At 60.2% G+C, this 16,892-nt stretch overlaps 2 protein-coding genes across 3 annotated transcripts in view; one reads left to right on the forward strand and one right to left on the reverse strand.

Annotated features, from left to right (window-relative positions):
* LOC120600355 (glutamine-rich protein 2-like) overlaps positions 1 to 7,623 on the forward strand; it is a 7,708-nt gene extending 85 nt beyond the window's left edge. Inside the window, exons 2-10 of the mRNA XM_039859872.1 lie at positions 79 to 243; positions 368 to 489; positions 1,115 to 1,180; positions 1,411 to 1,512; positions 2,186 to 2,389; positions 2,701 to 2,848; positions 3,236 to 3,323; positions 4,033 to 4,161; positions 5,559 to 7,623. Coding sequence (XP_039715806.1) covers positions 79 to 243; positions 368 to 489; positions 1,115 to 1,180; positions 1,411 to 1,512; positions 2,186 to 2,389; positions 2,701 to 2,848; positions 3,236 to 3,323; positions 4,033 to 4,161; positions 5,559 to 5,740 — 1,206 coding nt within the window. The 3' untranslated portion in view covers positions 5,741 to 7,623. The remainder of the gene's footprint in view (positions 1 to 78; positions 244 to 367; positions 490 to 1,114; positions 1,181 to 1,410; positions 1,513 to 2,185; positions 2,390 to 2,700; positions 2,849 to 3,235; positions 3,324 to 4,032; positions 4,162 to 5,558) is intronic.
* Positions 7,624 to 8,292: 669 nt separating this feature from the next.
* UBALD2 (UBA like domain containing 2) lies at positions 8,293 to 13,663 on the reverse strand. Of its 2 annotated transcripts, none has more exons than XM_039859249.1 (3): positions 13,269 to 13,663; positions 12,975 to 13,037; positions 8,293 to 9,307 (listed from the first exon to the last, which is right to left on the reverse strand). In XM_039859249.1, the coding sequence occupies exons 1-3, from the start codon at positions 13,386 to 13,388 to the stop codon at positions 8,987 to 8,989; spliced, it is 504 nt and encodes a 167-aa protein (XP_039715183.1). In that variant the 5' UTR covers positions 13,389 to 13,663; the 3' UTR covers positions 8,293 to 8,986. The 2 variants fall into 2 exon arrangements, with proteins under 2 accessions (XP_039715183.1, XP_039715184.1); XM_039859250.1 differs by having other exon boundaries at positions 8,293 to 9,304; positions 13,269 to 13,661.
* Between the last annotated feature and the right edge of the window lie 3,229 nt (positions 13,664 to 16,892).

Below are 16,892 nucleotides of genomic sequence, written 5' to 3' on the forward strand. Positions count from 1 at the left end.
GGCGTGGGCTCAGCGCCGGGGCGGACGCCGCAGAGGTGGCCGCCCCGCCATGGTCCTCTCTGCCCTCTCTGCTGACAGAAAGCCGACAAGAGCGCCCTGGCGGCCAAGGTGAGCCGCGTCCAGTTCGACGCCACCACGGAGCAGCTGAACCACATGATGCAGGAGCTGGTGGCCAAGATGAGTGGGCAGGAGCAGGACTGGCAGAAGATTCTGGACAGGCTCCTGACGGAGATGGACAACAAGGTGAGGGGCAAGAAAGAGGCTCCGGGCTTCCCCGGATCAGGACAGCGCCACCCTCTCCCGGCACTGCGGACCCCCGACCTACTCCCCTGAAGCTCACCGGGTTCCCCCACCCGCCCACCCGCAGCTGGACCGCCTGGAGCTGGACCCCGTGAAGCACGTGCTGGAGGACCGGTGGAAGTCCTTGCGACAGCAGCTGAAAGAGCGCCCCCCCCTCTACCAGGCGGACGAGGCGGCCGCCATGCGGAGGTGGGGCCGTGGGGCCGGGAGGGCTGCGGGGGAGGCCGGCTCGCTCTGCTCTCGGAGTAAGGGTGGGGGGAGGGCTGGGGGTCCCTAGACGAACAGCTCCTGCCGGCACACAGCACATTCCAGGGAAATGGCTGATCCCGCCAGGGACTGTGCCACAGTAGGAGTGACTGAATTTTAGAGCTTGAAAGCCCTTCTAGCTCAAGCCTCTTTAGGTTACAGTAGGAGAAGGCTCTCTGGGTGAGGGTCTGCGACCACAGGCCCCTGGGACAGGGAGGGGTCCACAGCCCCCAGAGCTGAAACCCCTCCTGGGGGACCTGGCCCATGGCCGCTCCAAGCCCAGGATTTTCATTATTGGCCACCAGAGGGCCCTTGAGGATTAGGTGGGGCGCCCCTCAGGGTCCCGGTTAGGAGAGGTGCTGTGTGTGTGCTGGATGAGCGATGAGGGGCGTGTCTGGGAGCTGGAGAGTTGGGGGGCGGGGGGGCAGGGTCAGGAGCAACCTGTGGCGGCCTCGGGCCTGCCCTCTGCTGAGCTGGACTTCCAGCCAGCCTGGAAGTGGGTTCTCCATCTCTCCCACTCTGCACCCCGGGACAGGGCGCTCATCACCATGCGTCTCATTTCTCACAGGCAGCTCTTGGCACATTTCCACTGCCTGTCATGTGACCGTCCCTTAGAGACACCCGTGACTGGACAGTGAGTGACCCCAGCTGGCGGCCGCGGTGGGGGTGGGCATGTGGGACTGTATCCCCTCCACTCCTGACCTGCCTCCAGCTCGTGTCCCCTCCTCCCCTCCATCACGGACCTTCGCCCAGCCCCGGGGCAGGGAGACCTCTCAGACAGGTGGCACGCAGGGAGCAGGTGCTAGGTTTGGGCGACGGGCTTTCTCGCACGTCGACCTTCATCTTCCCTCTGTCGCTGCCCAGAATCCTGCCCGTGACCCCTGTGGGCCCGTGCCTGCCAGGGCACCGCTCCTCCCGCCCCTACACCATCTTCGAACTGGAGCAGGTCCGACAGCAGAGCCGCAAGTACGGGCCGCGGAGCCCTGCCCAGGGCCGGGGGGCGGGGCTCCTCCTCACGGCGGGGGGACAGGGGGACCAGCAGGCAACGTCTGACCTGGCACCCAGCTCTTCCGGGGCTGGGCGAGGGAGGAGGAAGAGGGAGAACTCGGAATCACCTGCCTTCGGTCCCCGCCGGCGGTCCCTCCTTACGTCCTGAGACCCCCAGGTCCTTCGGCTGTCCCAGCAGCCCCCGGCTTGGGGGGCATCACTCGGCGAATGTGGGGGGATGAGTGTGGGCGCTGTTTCATGCTCCCTCGGGCCCTGCCTGCCTCCCTGCAGCCTTCCCACCTCCTCAGGATGGGGGTTCAATGGGAAGGATGGTTTTCAAGCCGTACCTTGGAGCCCTGGGGGTTCCAGGCATGCGGGGCCTGGCATGTGGGGATAGGGAGAGGCCAGCACCACCACCCCGGGTTAGCTGAAGAAGCAGGGCTGCCCTCTGGGGGGCTTTCCTGTGCTGTCTCGCCTCAGGCACCCTCCCCTGGCAAGTCCAGCCGCGGTCCCTCGGGGACTGGAGAGGGCTGCCACCCACATAGGGTCCTGCGGAAATGGGTGGCTGGAGGGGCGCCGCGGGCTGGGCCTCTGCCCTGGCGTGGGCTCGGGGTGGTGCGGCTCCCTCACCCCCACTTGCCCGTGTCCGCAGCCTAAAGCTGGGGGGCCCCGCCGGCCCGCGGGGGGACCTGGCGCTGATGGAACGGAGCGTGGGCCGCCTGCGCACCATGCACTCCAAGATGCTGATGGACATCGAGAAGGTGCAGATCCACTTCGGGGGCTCGGTCAAGGCCAGCAGCCAGATGATCCGCGAGCTGCTGCAGGCCCAGTGCCTCAGCTCCCCCTGCTACAAACGGTAGGATGGGCGGCAGGGTGCACGCACTGGGCCCCTGGCCGGACTCAGCGTTGCCCACCCCCGCTGCGGGGAAAGCCCTGATGGGGGCGGGGGTGAGTGTGAGTGTGAGTGTGCGTGTGAGAGAGCGTGAGTGTGCGGTCTCCAGGACAGCAGGCCAGGTCGCTTTGCTCACGCACGTACCTGCTCTGCCCCTTCCTGCCCTGGCTCCCAGAGACCCCTGAAGACAGCCGCCCCCACGCCCTCCGGCCAGCCCCCATTGTAGGTGTGTCTCAGGTCACGCCTGTCCCCAGTGCTCACTGTCTTCGTCACAGGGTGCCAGATATGGCCGACTACACGTACTCGACCGTGCCTCGGCGCTGCGGGGGCAGCCACACCCTCACCTATCCCTACCGCCGCACCCGCCTGCAGCACCTGCCACAGGGCCTGTACCCCAGCGAGGAGATCCAGATCGCCATGAAGGTCGGGGTGCTGCCTCTGGGCCACAAGGCGGGGAGGGCCCTGACAGGACCAGGACCCCAGGTTCTCCAGTCACTCAGGAGAAGCCACCCGAGGGCCCCTCATCCAACCCTCTGCCCTGGGCAGTGTCTTCATCGGACCCAGTGAAAGCCTCGGGCTCTCAGCCTTGCTGGGATGAGGAACGCCCGCCTGGCCACCGTCCACCTGGTGCCACCGCCCCATAGGCCTCAGAACGGCAGCCCCTCCACCTCCCTCCACCCAGAAGCCCTGGGTGGGTGCCGAGCACCATCTGGTGCCGGGGTCGCAAGAGGACAGCGCTCTGTGTGGAGGCAGGAGTGGGGTCGAGCCGTGGGTGCCACGCGGTCACAGATTACCCACCCACCTCCACAGCACGATGAGGTGGATATCTTGGGCCTAGACGGACATATTTACAAGGGACGGATGGATACAAGGCTGCCAGGCATCCCCAACCGAGACAGTGAGTACCCAGGTGGCCTGGCCACCCCGCAGGCTCCTCACTCGGGTCCCAGAGGGTCTGTCCCACTCCTGGAAGGCCAGACACTTCTTGGGGGCCACTGGACCCCAGCTGCCTTCTTCTCTACCTCCCTGACTCCAAACTTTCAGGCCTCCGGAAGCCCCAGGTCACTGCGTGCAGGCGGTGACAGTCCAGTAGCAGCCCCATCTTCTCCCTCCAGCCTTCACCCTCGCGCTTCCACTGCTGGCTTGCCTGCCTCAGCCTCTGTCCCCAGCTCGCCACGCCCAAGTCCTACCCGCTCCTGAGGCCCTGAACACTCGGCAAATGTCCCGGTCCCCTGAAGCCCACTCCAGGCCACCATCCCTTCAGCGTGCTGCTTCTCACTCCCCACCGTGCCCTCCAGCTGTGTGTGCACCTTTCCACTCTGAGCTGTAAACCCGGGGTCAGAACCCACCCAGCACGTGGCGCAGGGCTGATGTGGGGGTCCTCGGAGGACGTCTGAGTGTGTAATGGTGGGGGAGTGTGGACAGATGGACACATGAAGGAATGAGGTGCTTATAAAGGGCACGTCAATGAATTCAGACTGAGAAGGCCCCCGGCTGAGGCTGGCCGTGACCAGCAGCCCTGCAGCCCTCTCCCCACCCCCGTGGGTCCCCACGGAGCCCTCACGTGGTGTCTCAGAGCCGACCCTGCTCTCCCCTGTCCCCGTCAGACTCAGGGGTCAGCAAGCACAAGGCCAAGCCACCCCGGTCCCACGCGCACCGGCAGCAGTCACTGGGCGACAGCAGCCAGCTGCCCTCACGGCCTCAGAGTGCTCAGATGCTGGCTGGCAACACCTCAGGTAGCTTCCCTCCGGGGGGAGTGTCCTCCTGGGTGGCCTCGGCACTGGCCCCTCTCCTCCTCGCCCCTTTCCTGCCCGTGGCTGGTATATGCCCCTGGAGAGAGGATGGGCCTGGGAGCTGGGGGATGGGACGGGAGGAGGAAGGAGAGGACACTCCTGGTCCCTGAGTGCTGGATGTATTACAGGTCTGTGGGATAGGTACTGTCACCATCCCCATTCTACAGAAGAGGAAGTAGGGGCAGGGCCACAGCCCGGGACCGCCTCGGGCCCAGGTCCTTCCCCTGCTAACCACATTGAGTGCTCACATACTCGCCCTGTGCCCCAAGAACCCCTCTGTCTGACCCTCAGGTCTGGAAGGTCCCCAGAGTCTCTGCTCTCCCCCGAGGGGCTAAATCCTGCCTGGAAGTTAGAGCGCTAAGGGCCTCCAGGGTTCGCCCCCACGTGGGGGCCAGAAAGGGACACTGGCCGGGGGGCAGGCGGCCAGGTCACTTCCGAGTAACTCTAAGCAAGTCTCCCCCTCTTGGAGCCTCAGTTTCCTCATTGTCAGTAAAGGGGGAGCCGGGTCAGTGCTGCTTAGAGTCGGGGCCCCCAGGAGAGTCTAATGAAACTGCCGACCTTCTTCCTGTAAAAAGCTGGTACCCACAGCCCTCTGCAGGCGCTTCCAGGGGGGTCAAGGGCCACCCCCAGCCCTGGCGCTCTTTGCCATCCCTTCCGGTTCCAGCACTCAGTGAGTGCCTGGAGGAGGCCATGGTGGTGGCCATGGCACCTAGCTGTCCCTGAGGGCTCCTCAGCAGCCACCGCTGCTGACATTTTACAAGTGGGAACCAACTTTAGTCCCCACACCACCGTTAGGTCGTAGGGACCCCTGTCAGCCTCACTCACAGCTGAGAAGACTGAGGCACGGAGTGGGGAGGTGCTGCCCAACGTCACACAGCTAGGGAGCCCCGTGGGGGACTCAGAGCCAGGCTGCGAGGCCGCAGAACTATGTCCTCGGAGGCACGCAGCTCCCTTCTCGCTGGCACCCCACTGTCTGCTCCAGGGGCGCTTAAATGCCATGGGAGCAGGAGAAGGGGTCTTAGGGGAGGTCCCCGCACTTAGTCTGTGAACGTCGCCTAAATGGTCCCTGCGTCATCGAGGAAAGGTTACCAAAGGAGCAGCTCCTGGCCCCGACAGAGGGTTTGTGTGTTTTTCGCCAGATGATAAGGAGCTTTGCCAGGGGCTCCTCTGAGGACTTGCACGGTGCACCCCAGCCGCGGGGCGGGGCCCCTCACCAGCATTGCGTCCCCTGCTCCCTGCTCTGCCTGGCCGGCAGGGCTGCTCCGACTTCCCTGGGCTTTGGGCAAGCTGGGTGGGCCTGGGGAGCCCGGCAGAGCCATCTGACCCTGCCTATCTCGCAGCTCCTTCTCGTCAACGGACAGACAGGCCGGTCTCCTCCGAGGGGCGCCTCTCCCAGCCCAACGTGGCCCACCTGCCCAGCCCCAGCGAGATGGCAGCGGGGCTGGAGATGCCCATGGACGTGCCTCCTGGGGAGGGGCTCGAGGAGCCCACCCGGGGGCCTCGGTCCACCACTGCTCACTGAGCAGGGCTATAAATAAATGCTTAGGAAGCAGCTGGGCAGCGAGCTTTCTCTGGCCCTGGCTCAGGATGGCGCAGTGGGAGGGAGGGGCCTGTGCAGGCTGGGGGCCCTCCAGACCGTCCCCAGGTCCAGGGGACAGACCTTGTCTTGGAGAGGGGGTCTAGCTTGTAGCCTAAAAATGATTCCACAGTCTCCAAAACAGATCAAGCCATCCTCTGAGGGTGCTGAGTCTTCAGGGGGGCTAAGTAGTGTGCCCAGGGTGGGGCGGGGTCAGTGCCGGGCAGACACCTGGCTCCAGGGACTGGCGGGCTGGCGTGGGACCTGCTCTCACATCTACTGGCTCTGTCCTGACCTCAGTCAGACCGTGGGCTGCCTCCTTCCCCAGCTCGGGCCCCGCCCTCCCGTTGGGGAGGCTAGCCTACATGGTGGCCCCGCTCGCTGGGGCCTCTGGAAAGGTTGGGACATAGGTGTCTGTGAGGAAGCCATTCCATGGAGCAAAGGTGAGGGTGGCAGCTTCCTGCTCCTCTCCCGCTGCTGGCTCAGGGTCGGGCCTGGCTCCTGGCACAGAGACTAGGGAAAGCCGTGCCCCCAGACACCTGGGAAGGCTTCTTTGCAGTCCTCTGCAGCTTACCCTTGACTGGCTGCCGAGGCAGGAGGGCTCAGACGCAGGGGCTGCCAGGCATAGCCCGTCTCCCTGCTCCCAACCCCGCAAAATAGAGCAAAAGCTCCTAGCCTTGGAGGCCTTGCCTTGTCCTGCTCCAGCCTAGTCAACTCATATGCCTTTCTTCACTGGCAAGAGGGCTTACTGCTGTCCCCTCCCCCCAATTCCTTTGTGCCAAAGGTCTTGGCAGGTGGGAGGGGACAGAGGAGCACAGCGAGCATGGTTGGGCCCCGGCAGGTGCAGCCCCTATAAGGGACAAGCCCCCATCCCCAGTCGAAGCCCCAGGGACAAGGCAGAGCTGCCCCCACCCCCAGGCCACTGAAGTCATGGAAGCAGTTTTCTGTCTTCAAGTCTGTTTTCATCGGCTCCCTCTTCAAAAGTGGGGCTCCACCCACCCCATGACATGGGAAAGGGATGTCTGGGACAAGAGGCCTGCTTTAGGGTGTGAGGGAGGGTGACAGAATCACACAGGAAAAGGAAGTGTGGCGGGAAATAGCCCAGAAAAGGGTTTCTCCCCAGTCCCCATCCCATGTGGGCAAAGAAGGGTGGGGTTTGCTGGGGGCGTCATGGGGTAAGAGGTGCTCCCTGCGGGAGGGGGCTTCCCCCTTCTTTCCCCATCTGCCTGGATCCCATTCACCTTCACCTAACGACAGAGTGCTAGATGGGAGGCCAGGGGCAACCCGAACTGGGGACACAGGCTTGCTCCCCACGCCAGGCTCGGGCTCGTCCGCTCCCGCACAGCCCCCTGCTGCGCTCACCCTCCCCGAGAAATGGCAGGTCCCGGGCCCAGAGTCCAGTGTCACCGGCGTGGTGAGGGGAGCAGCAGCAGCAGGGGCAGCCGGCCCCCTGCGCTCAGGCCAACCTCACAACCACAAAAGGTCAAGGAGTGAGTGACATTCCCCAAGCAGCTCAGGGCAGCCCCCAAGCCCTGCACCTGGGTGCCGCTCACTGCCCCCAAGCTGTGCCCGCTGCGGGGGTGGGCCCACGCCCCCAAGGGGGCTTCCCCTCCCAGCCTGGGAAAGCACAGGTGGGAAGGGGCTGGGGCGAGGGCAGGAGGAGCCTCAGGGGTTTCCAACCAGGAAACAAAACCGAAAGGACAAACCCGGCCTCAGAGTGTGCGATCACATGCAGCGGGGCCGGGCAGGCTGGCTTACGGGGCGAGGCCCTTCTCAGGTGTCACTTCAGTTTGGGCCCAAACCTCCAGGCCTCCAAGTCCCGAGCTACAGCAGTGGCCAGGGTGGGGGGTCCGGGGCGGGCATGGGAGACGCGAACCCGAGTGTGTGCACACGTTGAAGGGGTGGTGTGGGGCGAGGGGCCCCCAGAGGAAGCTGGGCCTGAGGAAGCTGGGCCTGGGGTAGCTGAACAGGCTCCTCCTCACTCGCCTGCCACCCGCCCTGAGGAACTGCCTCCGGCCTGAGATCTGATGCCTGGAGGCTCCGGGCTCACCCGGTCTCTGGGGCTGACAGCCTCGGTTGACCTCTGGGTCACGGCCACACAACATGCACACGGGGACATGCTACCACGCAGGAGGCCAAGGGCAGGAATAGCAGAGATGGACCCAGCTGGAAGGGGGAGCGCGCCCACTGCCCACTCTCACTGTAGACGAAGACTCCAGGGCTGAGCGCTGAGCGCGAGCTTGCAGTGGGCCACACGGGAGGGTGGAGGAGAGCAGGTCACAGGAACTAAGTCAGGACCCGTCCTCCCTCCTGCTTCCCACACCCAACTGGACCCAACCTGTCCTATCAACCCCCCCCCTCCCACCCCAGCCCTTGTCAAAACACCCAGACCAGCCCCGAGGCAACGGAGCCAGTCCCCTCTCCCGCCCTCCGCCCCCAACCCCTTCCCAAGGAGAGAGCTTTTCCTACCAAGGCAAATAAAGGCACTGCAAACCAGGGAAGTTAGAAAAGTCTCTTTTTAAGCTTTTAAATTAAAATTTCACCCTGGTGAGATGATTGATTTGGGAACTAAATCCAGAGGCAAGCTCTCTACTCTGCAATCTTCTGGGCCTGGGCACAGGAGAGGCAAGGGGGCAGCAGAGGCAAGCCCCACGCAGAGCCTGGGCCTTTGACCCCAGCCACCAACTGGGGGCAGGGATGCCTCGTAATGACAAAGAGGCTCCCATGTCTTGGGCCACCAGGCACCTCCGGGAGCCCCTCCTACAGCCACTGCTGGGAACAGAGCAGTGTGGTCTTCTCTCCCATTCCAGAAGAACCCTGCAGCCTGGCTTCGAAGCACCTACCGTGGGACCGGGGCGGAGGAAGGGGTGCTGACCCCAGGGCCCCTCCCCTCTGACCCCAATACCCTAAGCCAGCCAGCCCCGTTCTCACATACATTAGTTACATTTATATATTCATATATATTATCGTTATATATTAAAAAGAGAGCAAACCTGCCCGAAGAGAAACTCCTGAAGAACCCGAGTGGCTCAGGAAGTTTACTGTACCCCCGCCCCCAAAAATTCTTTTATAAAATCTTCCAGTGCGATCTTCAGGAAACCCACGCCCTTGGACCCCCCGCCCTGGCCCTTCTGTGTCCCCACGACCCCGGACTGCCCCCAGCTCCGGCTCAGCGCCCGGCGGCATCCAGTCTCATCTCTGGCCGTCCACTGCAGCCATGGCTTTCTGCTGGGAGCCTCCTTGCTGTGCTCCGGGGGGCCACGTGGGCTGTGGGTGGTGGAGGTGGTGGAGGCTGTGGGCCGTTGGGGACGACGGGGGGATCCAGGTGGCCTGGTGGCTGGGCGGGGACGAGGCCCAGAAGGGGCTGAAGTTTGCAGGGGGCGAGCAGGCCACGGCCGTCATGGGGCTGTTGGCACTCTGCAGGCCCTCGGAGGCGCGGAGCTTGGAGAACATGGCCAGGGCGTCAGGGAAGTTGGGCGGCGTGGCTGGCGTGTTGCTGGGGGTGCACATCTGCTGAGAGAAGACAGGGGAGTCGGGAGGGCTGTCCTCCTGAACCCCTGATTCCGAGCCACACCCCCTGGTCCCAGGGACTTCCAGTGGGGCTCGCCCAGGCTTCCCCAGACCACGGGCAGCGTTGACAGGACGAAAGCACCCCCCTCGCCCTGAGCTAGGAAGAATGAAAAAAAATTAGGACAAACCCGACAATTTTCATCAAAACCAGAGTGTTTCACGATGCTTAGGAACGACACCCTGGAGAGCATCAGAAATAAACGGTTAATTCTAACCAGAAGCCAGGGTGTCAGCATGAAGCGAGGACAAGGGAGCAGCCCAGGTCGCCCTGCTTGGCGCCACACACTGGGTGAGAAACCAGCTGCTTCTTCCATAATCCACCCTCAGCCGTGCCGAGGCTGCTGGTCAGCGGGGACGGCCAGACCCAGGCTCTGCCTCTGCGGCCAACCGTGGTGAGGCCACTTTCTCAGCGTGTGGGTTCGTCGGCGGGGCTCGGAGCCTTCGCCTCCATATCTTACTTCTCACAATGATGCTAAGTCATTTCCCTTATTCTCTCTAGATTACAGATGAGAAAACTGAGGCCCCAAGTTCAAATCACTTGACCAAAATACACTCACTGCAAGGTCCAAGCTGCTGGAATTTCTAGGCTCCGGAGTCTACAGGCCCAAGCTCTTAACTTCCACCCAGCCCCGGCTGCTCTGCACCAACAGTCAAGTGCAACTTCATGCTTGGGCTCCCCAGTGCAAACACCAGGTATTTCGGTTTCCTATGTCCCCGAGCGTCTCCCCACATGCTGCTCTTGGCCAGAGGTAGGCAGAGTGTCTCAGTCATTCAGCCCTTCTCAGCCCTCTTCCTGGGGGAAGCTACAGACATCCCATCTGCTGATTTCTGCCACTACTCTGGGAGTGGGGCTCTCCAAACTCCCCACTACCCCCCCCACCACCACCACTTCTGAGCAGGGACCCCAGCCAGAAAGGGCAGGGGCTGGGAACAGGACTCTCTCTGTAGACACCAGTGACGGCAGGCCTCCTCAACTCTGCAGCACGGCGGGGTGGGGGTGTGGGGGGGTGAGGTGCCGTCCACGAAAACCTCACCAGAGCACCTCACTCACCAGGGGTCCGTGGAAGAGACAGCTGGGGACAGGCTTACAGCTTACACCAAGCCATTCCGACCTGGCAGGCCGCTTCTGCCTTTCCCAGGAAGCCATGGGAGCCCTTCTTTGAATTTCTCCTAATTTTAGCAACACAGGCCCCTCCCCCAGGCATGGGGGTGGGGGAGCAAAATTCTAGGGCTCTTCACCTGGCAGAAAGGGAGCTTTTTCACAGCTCTGCAGTTAAACTCCAGTCAGAAATAGGGAGTGGGGGTGGGTAGTACCCCCGGCCTGTAACTGGGCCGCCCATATCGGCAGCTAGGAAGCTCTGACCATTGTCCTCAGGGGCAGCCACAGGCCTGGCCTCACCCAGACCATTTCCCTCCTCCCTTCACTACTCCCCGTCCCTACCCCCCAGCCCAGGCTGACTTCTCGGCAGCAGGAAACAGTGAATGGGGGGTGGAGGTAGAAGCCAACTGCATCACAGCATCGTGACCAACTTCCCTAGTTCACCAAACCAGCACAGACGGTCTCCTCAAACGGCCACCCCGCTCTGGATCAGGAACAGGCCTCTATGCCCGCCCGCCTGTGTGAGCTTGGGCAAATTTCTTAACCTCTCTGGACCCTCTGTTTTCATAAAATCAGGGGTTTGGACCAGATGCTCTAAAGGCCCCTCCAGCTCTGTGCTTCTAACAATGGGTGATTTCCAGCTCTCACACATACTCGTCCACTGCACCCTGCTAATGTTCTATGGCTTCCAGACTATGTCTTTCTCTCCTTCCCAGCCCCTCCCCACCCAGGCACCTTATCTGAGATGCCTCCAACAGTGTGAGTGTACAATAACCCATGAGACAACCGTTTGTTGATCATTCACGCCCTGGTATTGCTATTGTGCCATTATTAGTCCCGGGTGGTTTCATTTAACTTTTCCCTTTGATTTATTGTCTCTAAAAAAAACCACTGACTCCTGCGGGCAGGGTGTTTTCCACTGCGGATCAGGTACTCAGTGCTTGGCGCAGTGATGGATACACTGATTATAAGGGCTGTTACAAAACTTGCCACCTGTCTTGAGAGAAGGAAGCTTCAAGATTACAGTCCCTTGGGATTTGCAGAGAAGGAGCAATCGGACCTAAAGGGACCACCCGTTCCAGCTCTTCCTGGCAAGGCTCCCTGTCACAGAAGCACAGAATGGCTGTCCTGGGAGCTCTGGACCTTTTCGAATGGCCACAGTTGGTGCGACAAACCTCAAGGCCCTTTTGAGAGGAGACGGCAGCAGGGTGCTCCCAGGCTCATCACGCACAAGGTGGGAGCCGGAGCTTTCCCACAGTCGGGCACAGGGGGAGGGTGTCCTGGCGACATTTCTCACTTAGGAAGAGCCCAGTCCCAGCGGCCCGGCCCTGCAGCAGCACAATTCGCCCATCATATCCTAACACTCTGTTTTTCTGGTTTGCATACAGTATGAGCCACCCCAAGAAACACCTGGTTGAAAGGTCAAAACAGACCCCTCTCTATTTGTCCCTTGCAATTAGATGAAAACAGGGTGCCAAGGACAAGACACAACAGAGGAACCATTTACAACTCCTCCAGGCCATGCAGCAGTTCTGAAAAAGGAGCCTCGGGCAAGGACACCAAGTGTCAAAAAATGCCAAAAATGCACTCCAGAAGCCACAACAGATCTCCAGGGGGAATAATGTTTTACAATCCTTAGGGCTGGAGCCCAGTCCCTCCTCCCCCAGCAGGGCTAATAGGTAACTAGGAGGGGGATGGGGGGAAGGGGTAGACAAGGCATTCGGGCCTCTGAAGTGAAAGGGATGTCCTGTTCCTCCGGAAAGCAGGATCCCCACGGCCAGGAGGGCAAAGGCTCAGGCCTGGGGGCCAGCTGGGAAATGAGAAGCAAGCAAACCCAGACGCGAACCACTCCTGTTTCCTGTACTTATGTATCTTCACACACTGAGATTAAATGCAAATTCTTGGCATTTTCTTGTGGAAATCTGTATGCTCAGGGTCTGTCCGTTTTCCATAAACAGGAAAGAGAGAGCATACCTCTGTGGGTCGAGCCCAGCTCCCAGCCAGGGTGGCTTTATCCCTTTCCTGTTCCCTGTAGAGCTGGGTTGTTGTGGGGGAGGGGGAGGCTGCTGCCAGGCCAACGCTAAGAGGGGACCCCCGTAAACACAGACACCCCAGCTCCCAGTCCCCTTCTTTCACTAGGGCTCCCGGCTCCCCAAACGTCCAGTTCTCACCTGAGCCCCCTCCCCACTCCCTGCCGCCCGGCGACTCCTTGACCACCACCCTCGCCTCCCTCCTACCCGTTTCCCCGGGGTGGGGGGCGGGCACGAGGCTTTTCGGTAGAGAGACGGCAGCCCGGGAAGCCGGACCGCAAAGCGGGCCGAGCGGGCCGGCCGGGGAGCCGCTCTTTCCTGGAAGACATTTTGGCTCTTTGTTTACATCGCGGCGCGGCGCTCCCCGGCAACATGGCTGTCACCGCCGGTGGCTGACAGCGGCCCCCGGCCCGCGCCCTCGGCTGCGGGGGGCTGCGGCCCGGGCCGGGGCCCGCCCTCCCGCCGCGCCGGCCGCACTTACCATCTGGTGGTGGTGGTGGCTGTTGGGAATGTTGGTTTCTTGGAAAAACGTGCTGAGGGCGGTCTGCGGACAAACACAGTGGCAGCGCGGCGGTTAGCGGGGCCGCGACCGGGAGCCCGGCGGCCGGCCGTACCCCGCGGGCCGCGCTCCTCCGCCCCCCGGACCCTCGGCGCCGCCCCCCGCCCTCGCGCCCCGCGCCCCGCGCGAGCGACCTCGCGGCCGCGGATCGCCTTACGGGCGATATAAATAGAGCGGCCCGGCCGGCCCGGCGCGCTCGCCGCGGCCCGCACGCACCTCGAACTGCCAGTGGGCCGCCTGCAGCAGCTGCTTCGCCTGGTCGGCCGCGCAGCCCGCGGCCAGCACGAACTGGTTGATCATGACCTGGTGCCGCAGCTCATCCGTGTTCACCGACATGGCTCCGGCCGGCGCGCAGTCGGGCTCGGCGGCCGCGGGAGGCCGGCCGCCCTCGGGTCGCGCTCGCCGCCGCCCGCGGCCTCCGGACCCTCCGCCTCAGGCCGCCCCGCCGCCCGCCGGGCTAGTGTTGTGGTCCCGCTCCCGCGGCCGCCGACACACAAACAACAGCGCGGGGCGGGGCCGTGTCCCAACGTTCGGGGGCCGCGAGCTGCCGCCGCTGATTGGCCTGCGCCGCTCGGCCGGCTCCCGGATCGCAGCGGACGTTCGGTTCGAATCCTGCGGCCTGCGGGCCCGCACTGTTTCTCTTTTCGCCCGGCCGCGCCCATTGGCGGAGGTCGCCACCGTGGGGCGCCCCGGCATTGGCCGGCCGCTGTGTTTTGGCTCGTCCGGGCTCGTGATTGGCCAGCGCCGGCCGTTTGGGGCGGAGTCGCGCACGCCGATTGGTCTCCCGTGGGCCTGTTTGAACTCAACTTGAAAACCTGGAGTGCCTGCTGATTGGCCAAGGCGCCTCTGTTTGGTGTTGTAGGCTTGGGGGTGGTGCGACCAAGTTCATTCATTACTTCATTGAAACCGAACATGCTCAGCTGGAAAAGCAAGACAGAGTGGCTTTGACTCATTTCCTCTGAAAGATGTGGTCATCTCGAGAAACAGAATGATCAAAATAGAAAACAGAGCATTTGCAGCTGCTCAGTTCTCAAGATTGTTTATTTTCTTAAATCTTTCAGGCAGCTCTACTTTTTCTTTTGGCCTTTTATTGAAATATAACATACCCCTTTCATGCCTCCTTCCACTCACCACCCACCCCGAGGGCCAACCAGCAAGTCTTTCCCTACTTTTTTAGACCAAAGAGTTTGCTGTCTGAGGATAGAAATCAAAAAAAAAAAAAAAAAAAAAAAAAAAAAAAGATTTTCTCCCTCACTAATATCTTAAACTCAGATTTCTTTTTTAAATTGATTGACCTAACCAAATCTTTAATTTCTATCGTCTTTAAAAAAAAAAAAGTACAGTTACTGGCCCTCAACACTAACCATTCATAAACGAAGTTTCCATGTGCTGAGTTCCAACTTCTGGATTAGGATTTGACCTTCAGGGCTGTGTTTGGGAATTGTGCGGGTGGAGAAAGAACTAGTTTAAACAGACTGAGGGAGGAGCAGAGAGGTTGGGAAGGTAAATATTGCTAGAGATTTGCTGCTAGATTGTCTGTTTCTGAAAAACAATACATTTTGGATCTGAAATAGCAATCGGAGTATATTTTAACTAGTTAAGTGTCTGCAGAACAGGAGCCTAAGAAGAAAACAAGCCATGGTTCTATTTTGAGTTTGCCTAAAGTGGACTTAACTCTCCATCTAAGAAAACTTGACCATGTAAAAAGTAGAATATAAATAGGGAAAATAGTATACTCAGTGTGTATGTACTGATGAAAAACAGCCTCAGGTACTGTAATGAGTTTACCCCCATTTAGTTAGTCTTTTGTTTGTTTGTTTCTTTGTTTCTTTGTTTGTTTTGAAGAGACAGGAGTCAGCTTTTTACCTGCTGAGACCCGTTTTTCTTGCTGTAATTGCACTTGGCCACCCCAAAGTGTGCACGGGCTAAGACCTGGAGTGTGGCTAGAGAGTCAAGTACAGCTTGCAGCCCTTCCCTTCCAGTAATTGCAAGGAGAAAACAAAAGTGAGCAGCTGGCAGCTTCCATTGCCAGGGAGCTCAGGCCACAAGCAGCCCCAGAACAAGGAAGTCCTGTCATTGTGGGGCCCCAGTTTTCACAAGTACATGCCAGTGTCAAACATACCAGGGCCGTGAGTAGTAGGATCTACCTGAGCAGAGGCGTTTCAGGCTGAAGGAGCCCTCAGGTCTTAAGAAAGAAGTTCTCACAGAAGACTAGGGTCCTGAAAATGGCCGAATTGCCAAACCTGTTGTCTCCTGCATATCGAGGCAGTCGATCTTGAAGGTTATTTAATGTTTACCATTGGCAGGACACAGCTATGGGCACCTGGGAGAGGCATGGAGGACAAGGCCCGCAAGCCAGAGCGACTCGGGTTCTGGTTATCTGCTGTGGGCATAAGGTCACTCCAGGTCGAGTGACCAGAAAGCAGTAGAGTTCTGCCTGTGATTTGTGGTTGTGAGGCCATGATGCTTAATCGATCCTTTGGCTTCTGGGAATCTGGTCGGGATGAACCGGGGCAGGACTTCCCCTGCTCTGGCCGGGTACGGTAGGGGTGCCCCTCTTCTGGGAGCCCAGGGAGAATGAATGAGGTCATGTTCGTAGAGGGCTTTGAGCTGTCGGGATGAAAGCAATTCCCCAAGTGTAAGGTATTATTAACTAAGGTATTATTATTTTAATCTGAGAGGACAACGTGAGGCGGGTAAAACAGAGCAATAAAAACATGCCCATTCATAACAAATACAACACAGTAGTAGCCTCGGAAGGAACCAAATCCTCGTTACATCAGCGATCTAGGCTACAGAACGAGCCACGATGCAGCAACCGATACGAGAAACAGCCTTAGCCCCTATTTCTCTGGGGCCGGGACGACAAGGATGCTGCGACTGTAAGCTACTGAGCTGGTGCTGAGACTGGCACCAAGAGCTGGACCCTAACAAACGGCTGCCTTTTACCAAGCACTTCCCGTGAGCCAGGCACCTTTCTAAGAGCTTAGTGTCTGATCCGCTTGTTTCAGTCCTCACAACAGTCCAGAGTCCCCTCTCACAGCGAGGCGGGGAGTTTAAGGCGCGGAGGAGGGGAGGAGCTTACTGAAGGAAGCAGTGATAAGTGGTGGGGTCAGGCACTGGCCCCGCCTGGTTCCAGAACCTTGTGGCTAACCATAACACCACACTACCTTCTTTGATGCTGTAGTTGTCACCTAAGAGGGCTCACAAGGGGGCCCTTTCCAAATGAGAGCTATCAAGGCCACTGGGATGATTTTTACCAGGGATGCTTAAAAAAAATGAGCCCCGTGGGGAAAAGGGGGCACCAGGTGTCTTGGGCGATCACGTGGAGGGGTGGAGAACTGACGATCCCAACCTCTCTGCAGTGCATCGATTATCACCCCTAATTTCCTCCTTTCTACCTCTTACTCCCCTGATCCAACAAAGCTGAGGGGGGACTCTCAGGTATCGAAGGCCCACCACGTGCAGGAGCCCTGTGAAACTTTGAGTACCTCTCCACAGCCTCTCTGGCTTGGAACTCCCAATAGGCCTGAGGCTCAGAGAGGGCAAGGAACCTACTCGAGGTCACACAGCCCCCCGCTTAATTTATGGCAACAGGATTAGATACATTAGATCATGTTTGGTTGATCCGAGAGCCCGTTTCCTTTCTCCCATCCTTCCCTTCCTTTCCTCCCTCCCTCCTTTTCTCCTTTCTTGAATTCTTATTTCTAGTTTCCCTACTGTTGCTTCAGGATGCCAAGACAAAGGGACAAGGTGGTCAGGAGAAGCAGAAAGATATTGAGAGAACGGGAGGGAGAACGGGAATGGACGCGAGTGCCGAGATAAGAAGACAAAATGAAC

The sequence above is a fragment of the Pteropus medius genome, unplaced genomic scaffold (assembly GCF_902729225.1).
Source record: "Pteropus medius unplaced genomic scaffold, Ma_sr-lr_union100, whole genome shotgun sequence".
NCBI classification, from domain to species: Eukaryota; Metazoa; Chordata; class Mammalia; order Chiroptera; family Pteropodidae; genus Pteropus; species Pteropus medius.

What these genes read in the sequence shown, in the direction of transcription:
- UBALD2 (XM_039859249.1), bottom strand. Translation starts at nt 13,388, where the DNA reads ATGTCGGTGAACACGGATGAGCTGCGGCACCAGGTCATGATCAACCAG. An exon ending in CGGCCCACTGGCAGTTCGAG is followed by an intron (nt 13,038 to 13,268) that starts GTGCGTGCGGGC and finishes GTTTGTCCGCAG; the next exon opens with ACCGCCCTCAGCACGTTTTT. An exon ending in GCCACCACCACCACCAGATG is followed by an intron (nt 9,308 to 12,974) that starts GTAAGTGCGGCC and finishes GTCTTCTCTCAG; the next exon opens with CAGATGTGCACCCCCAGCAA.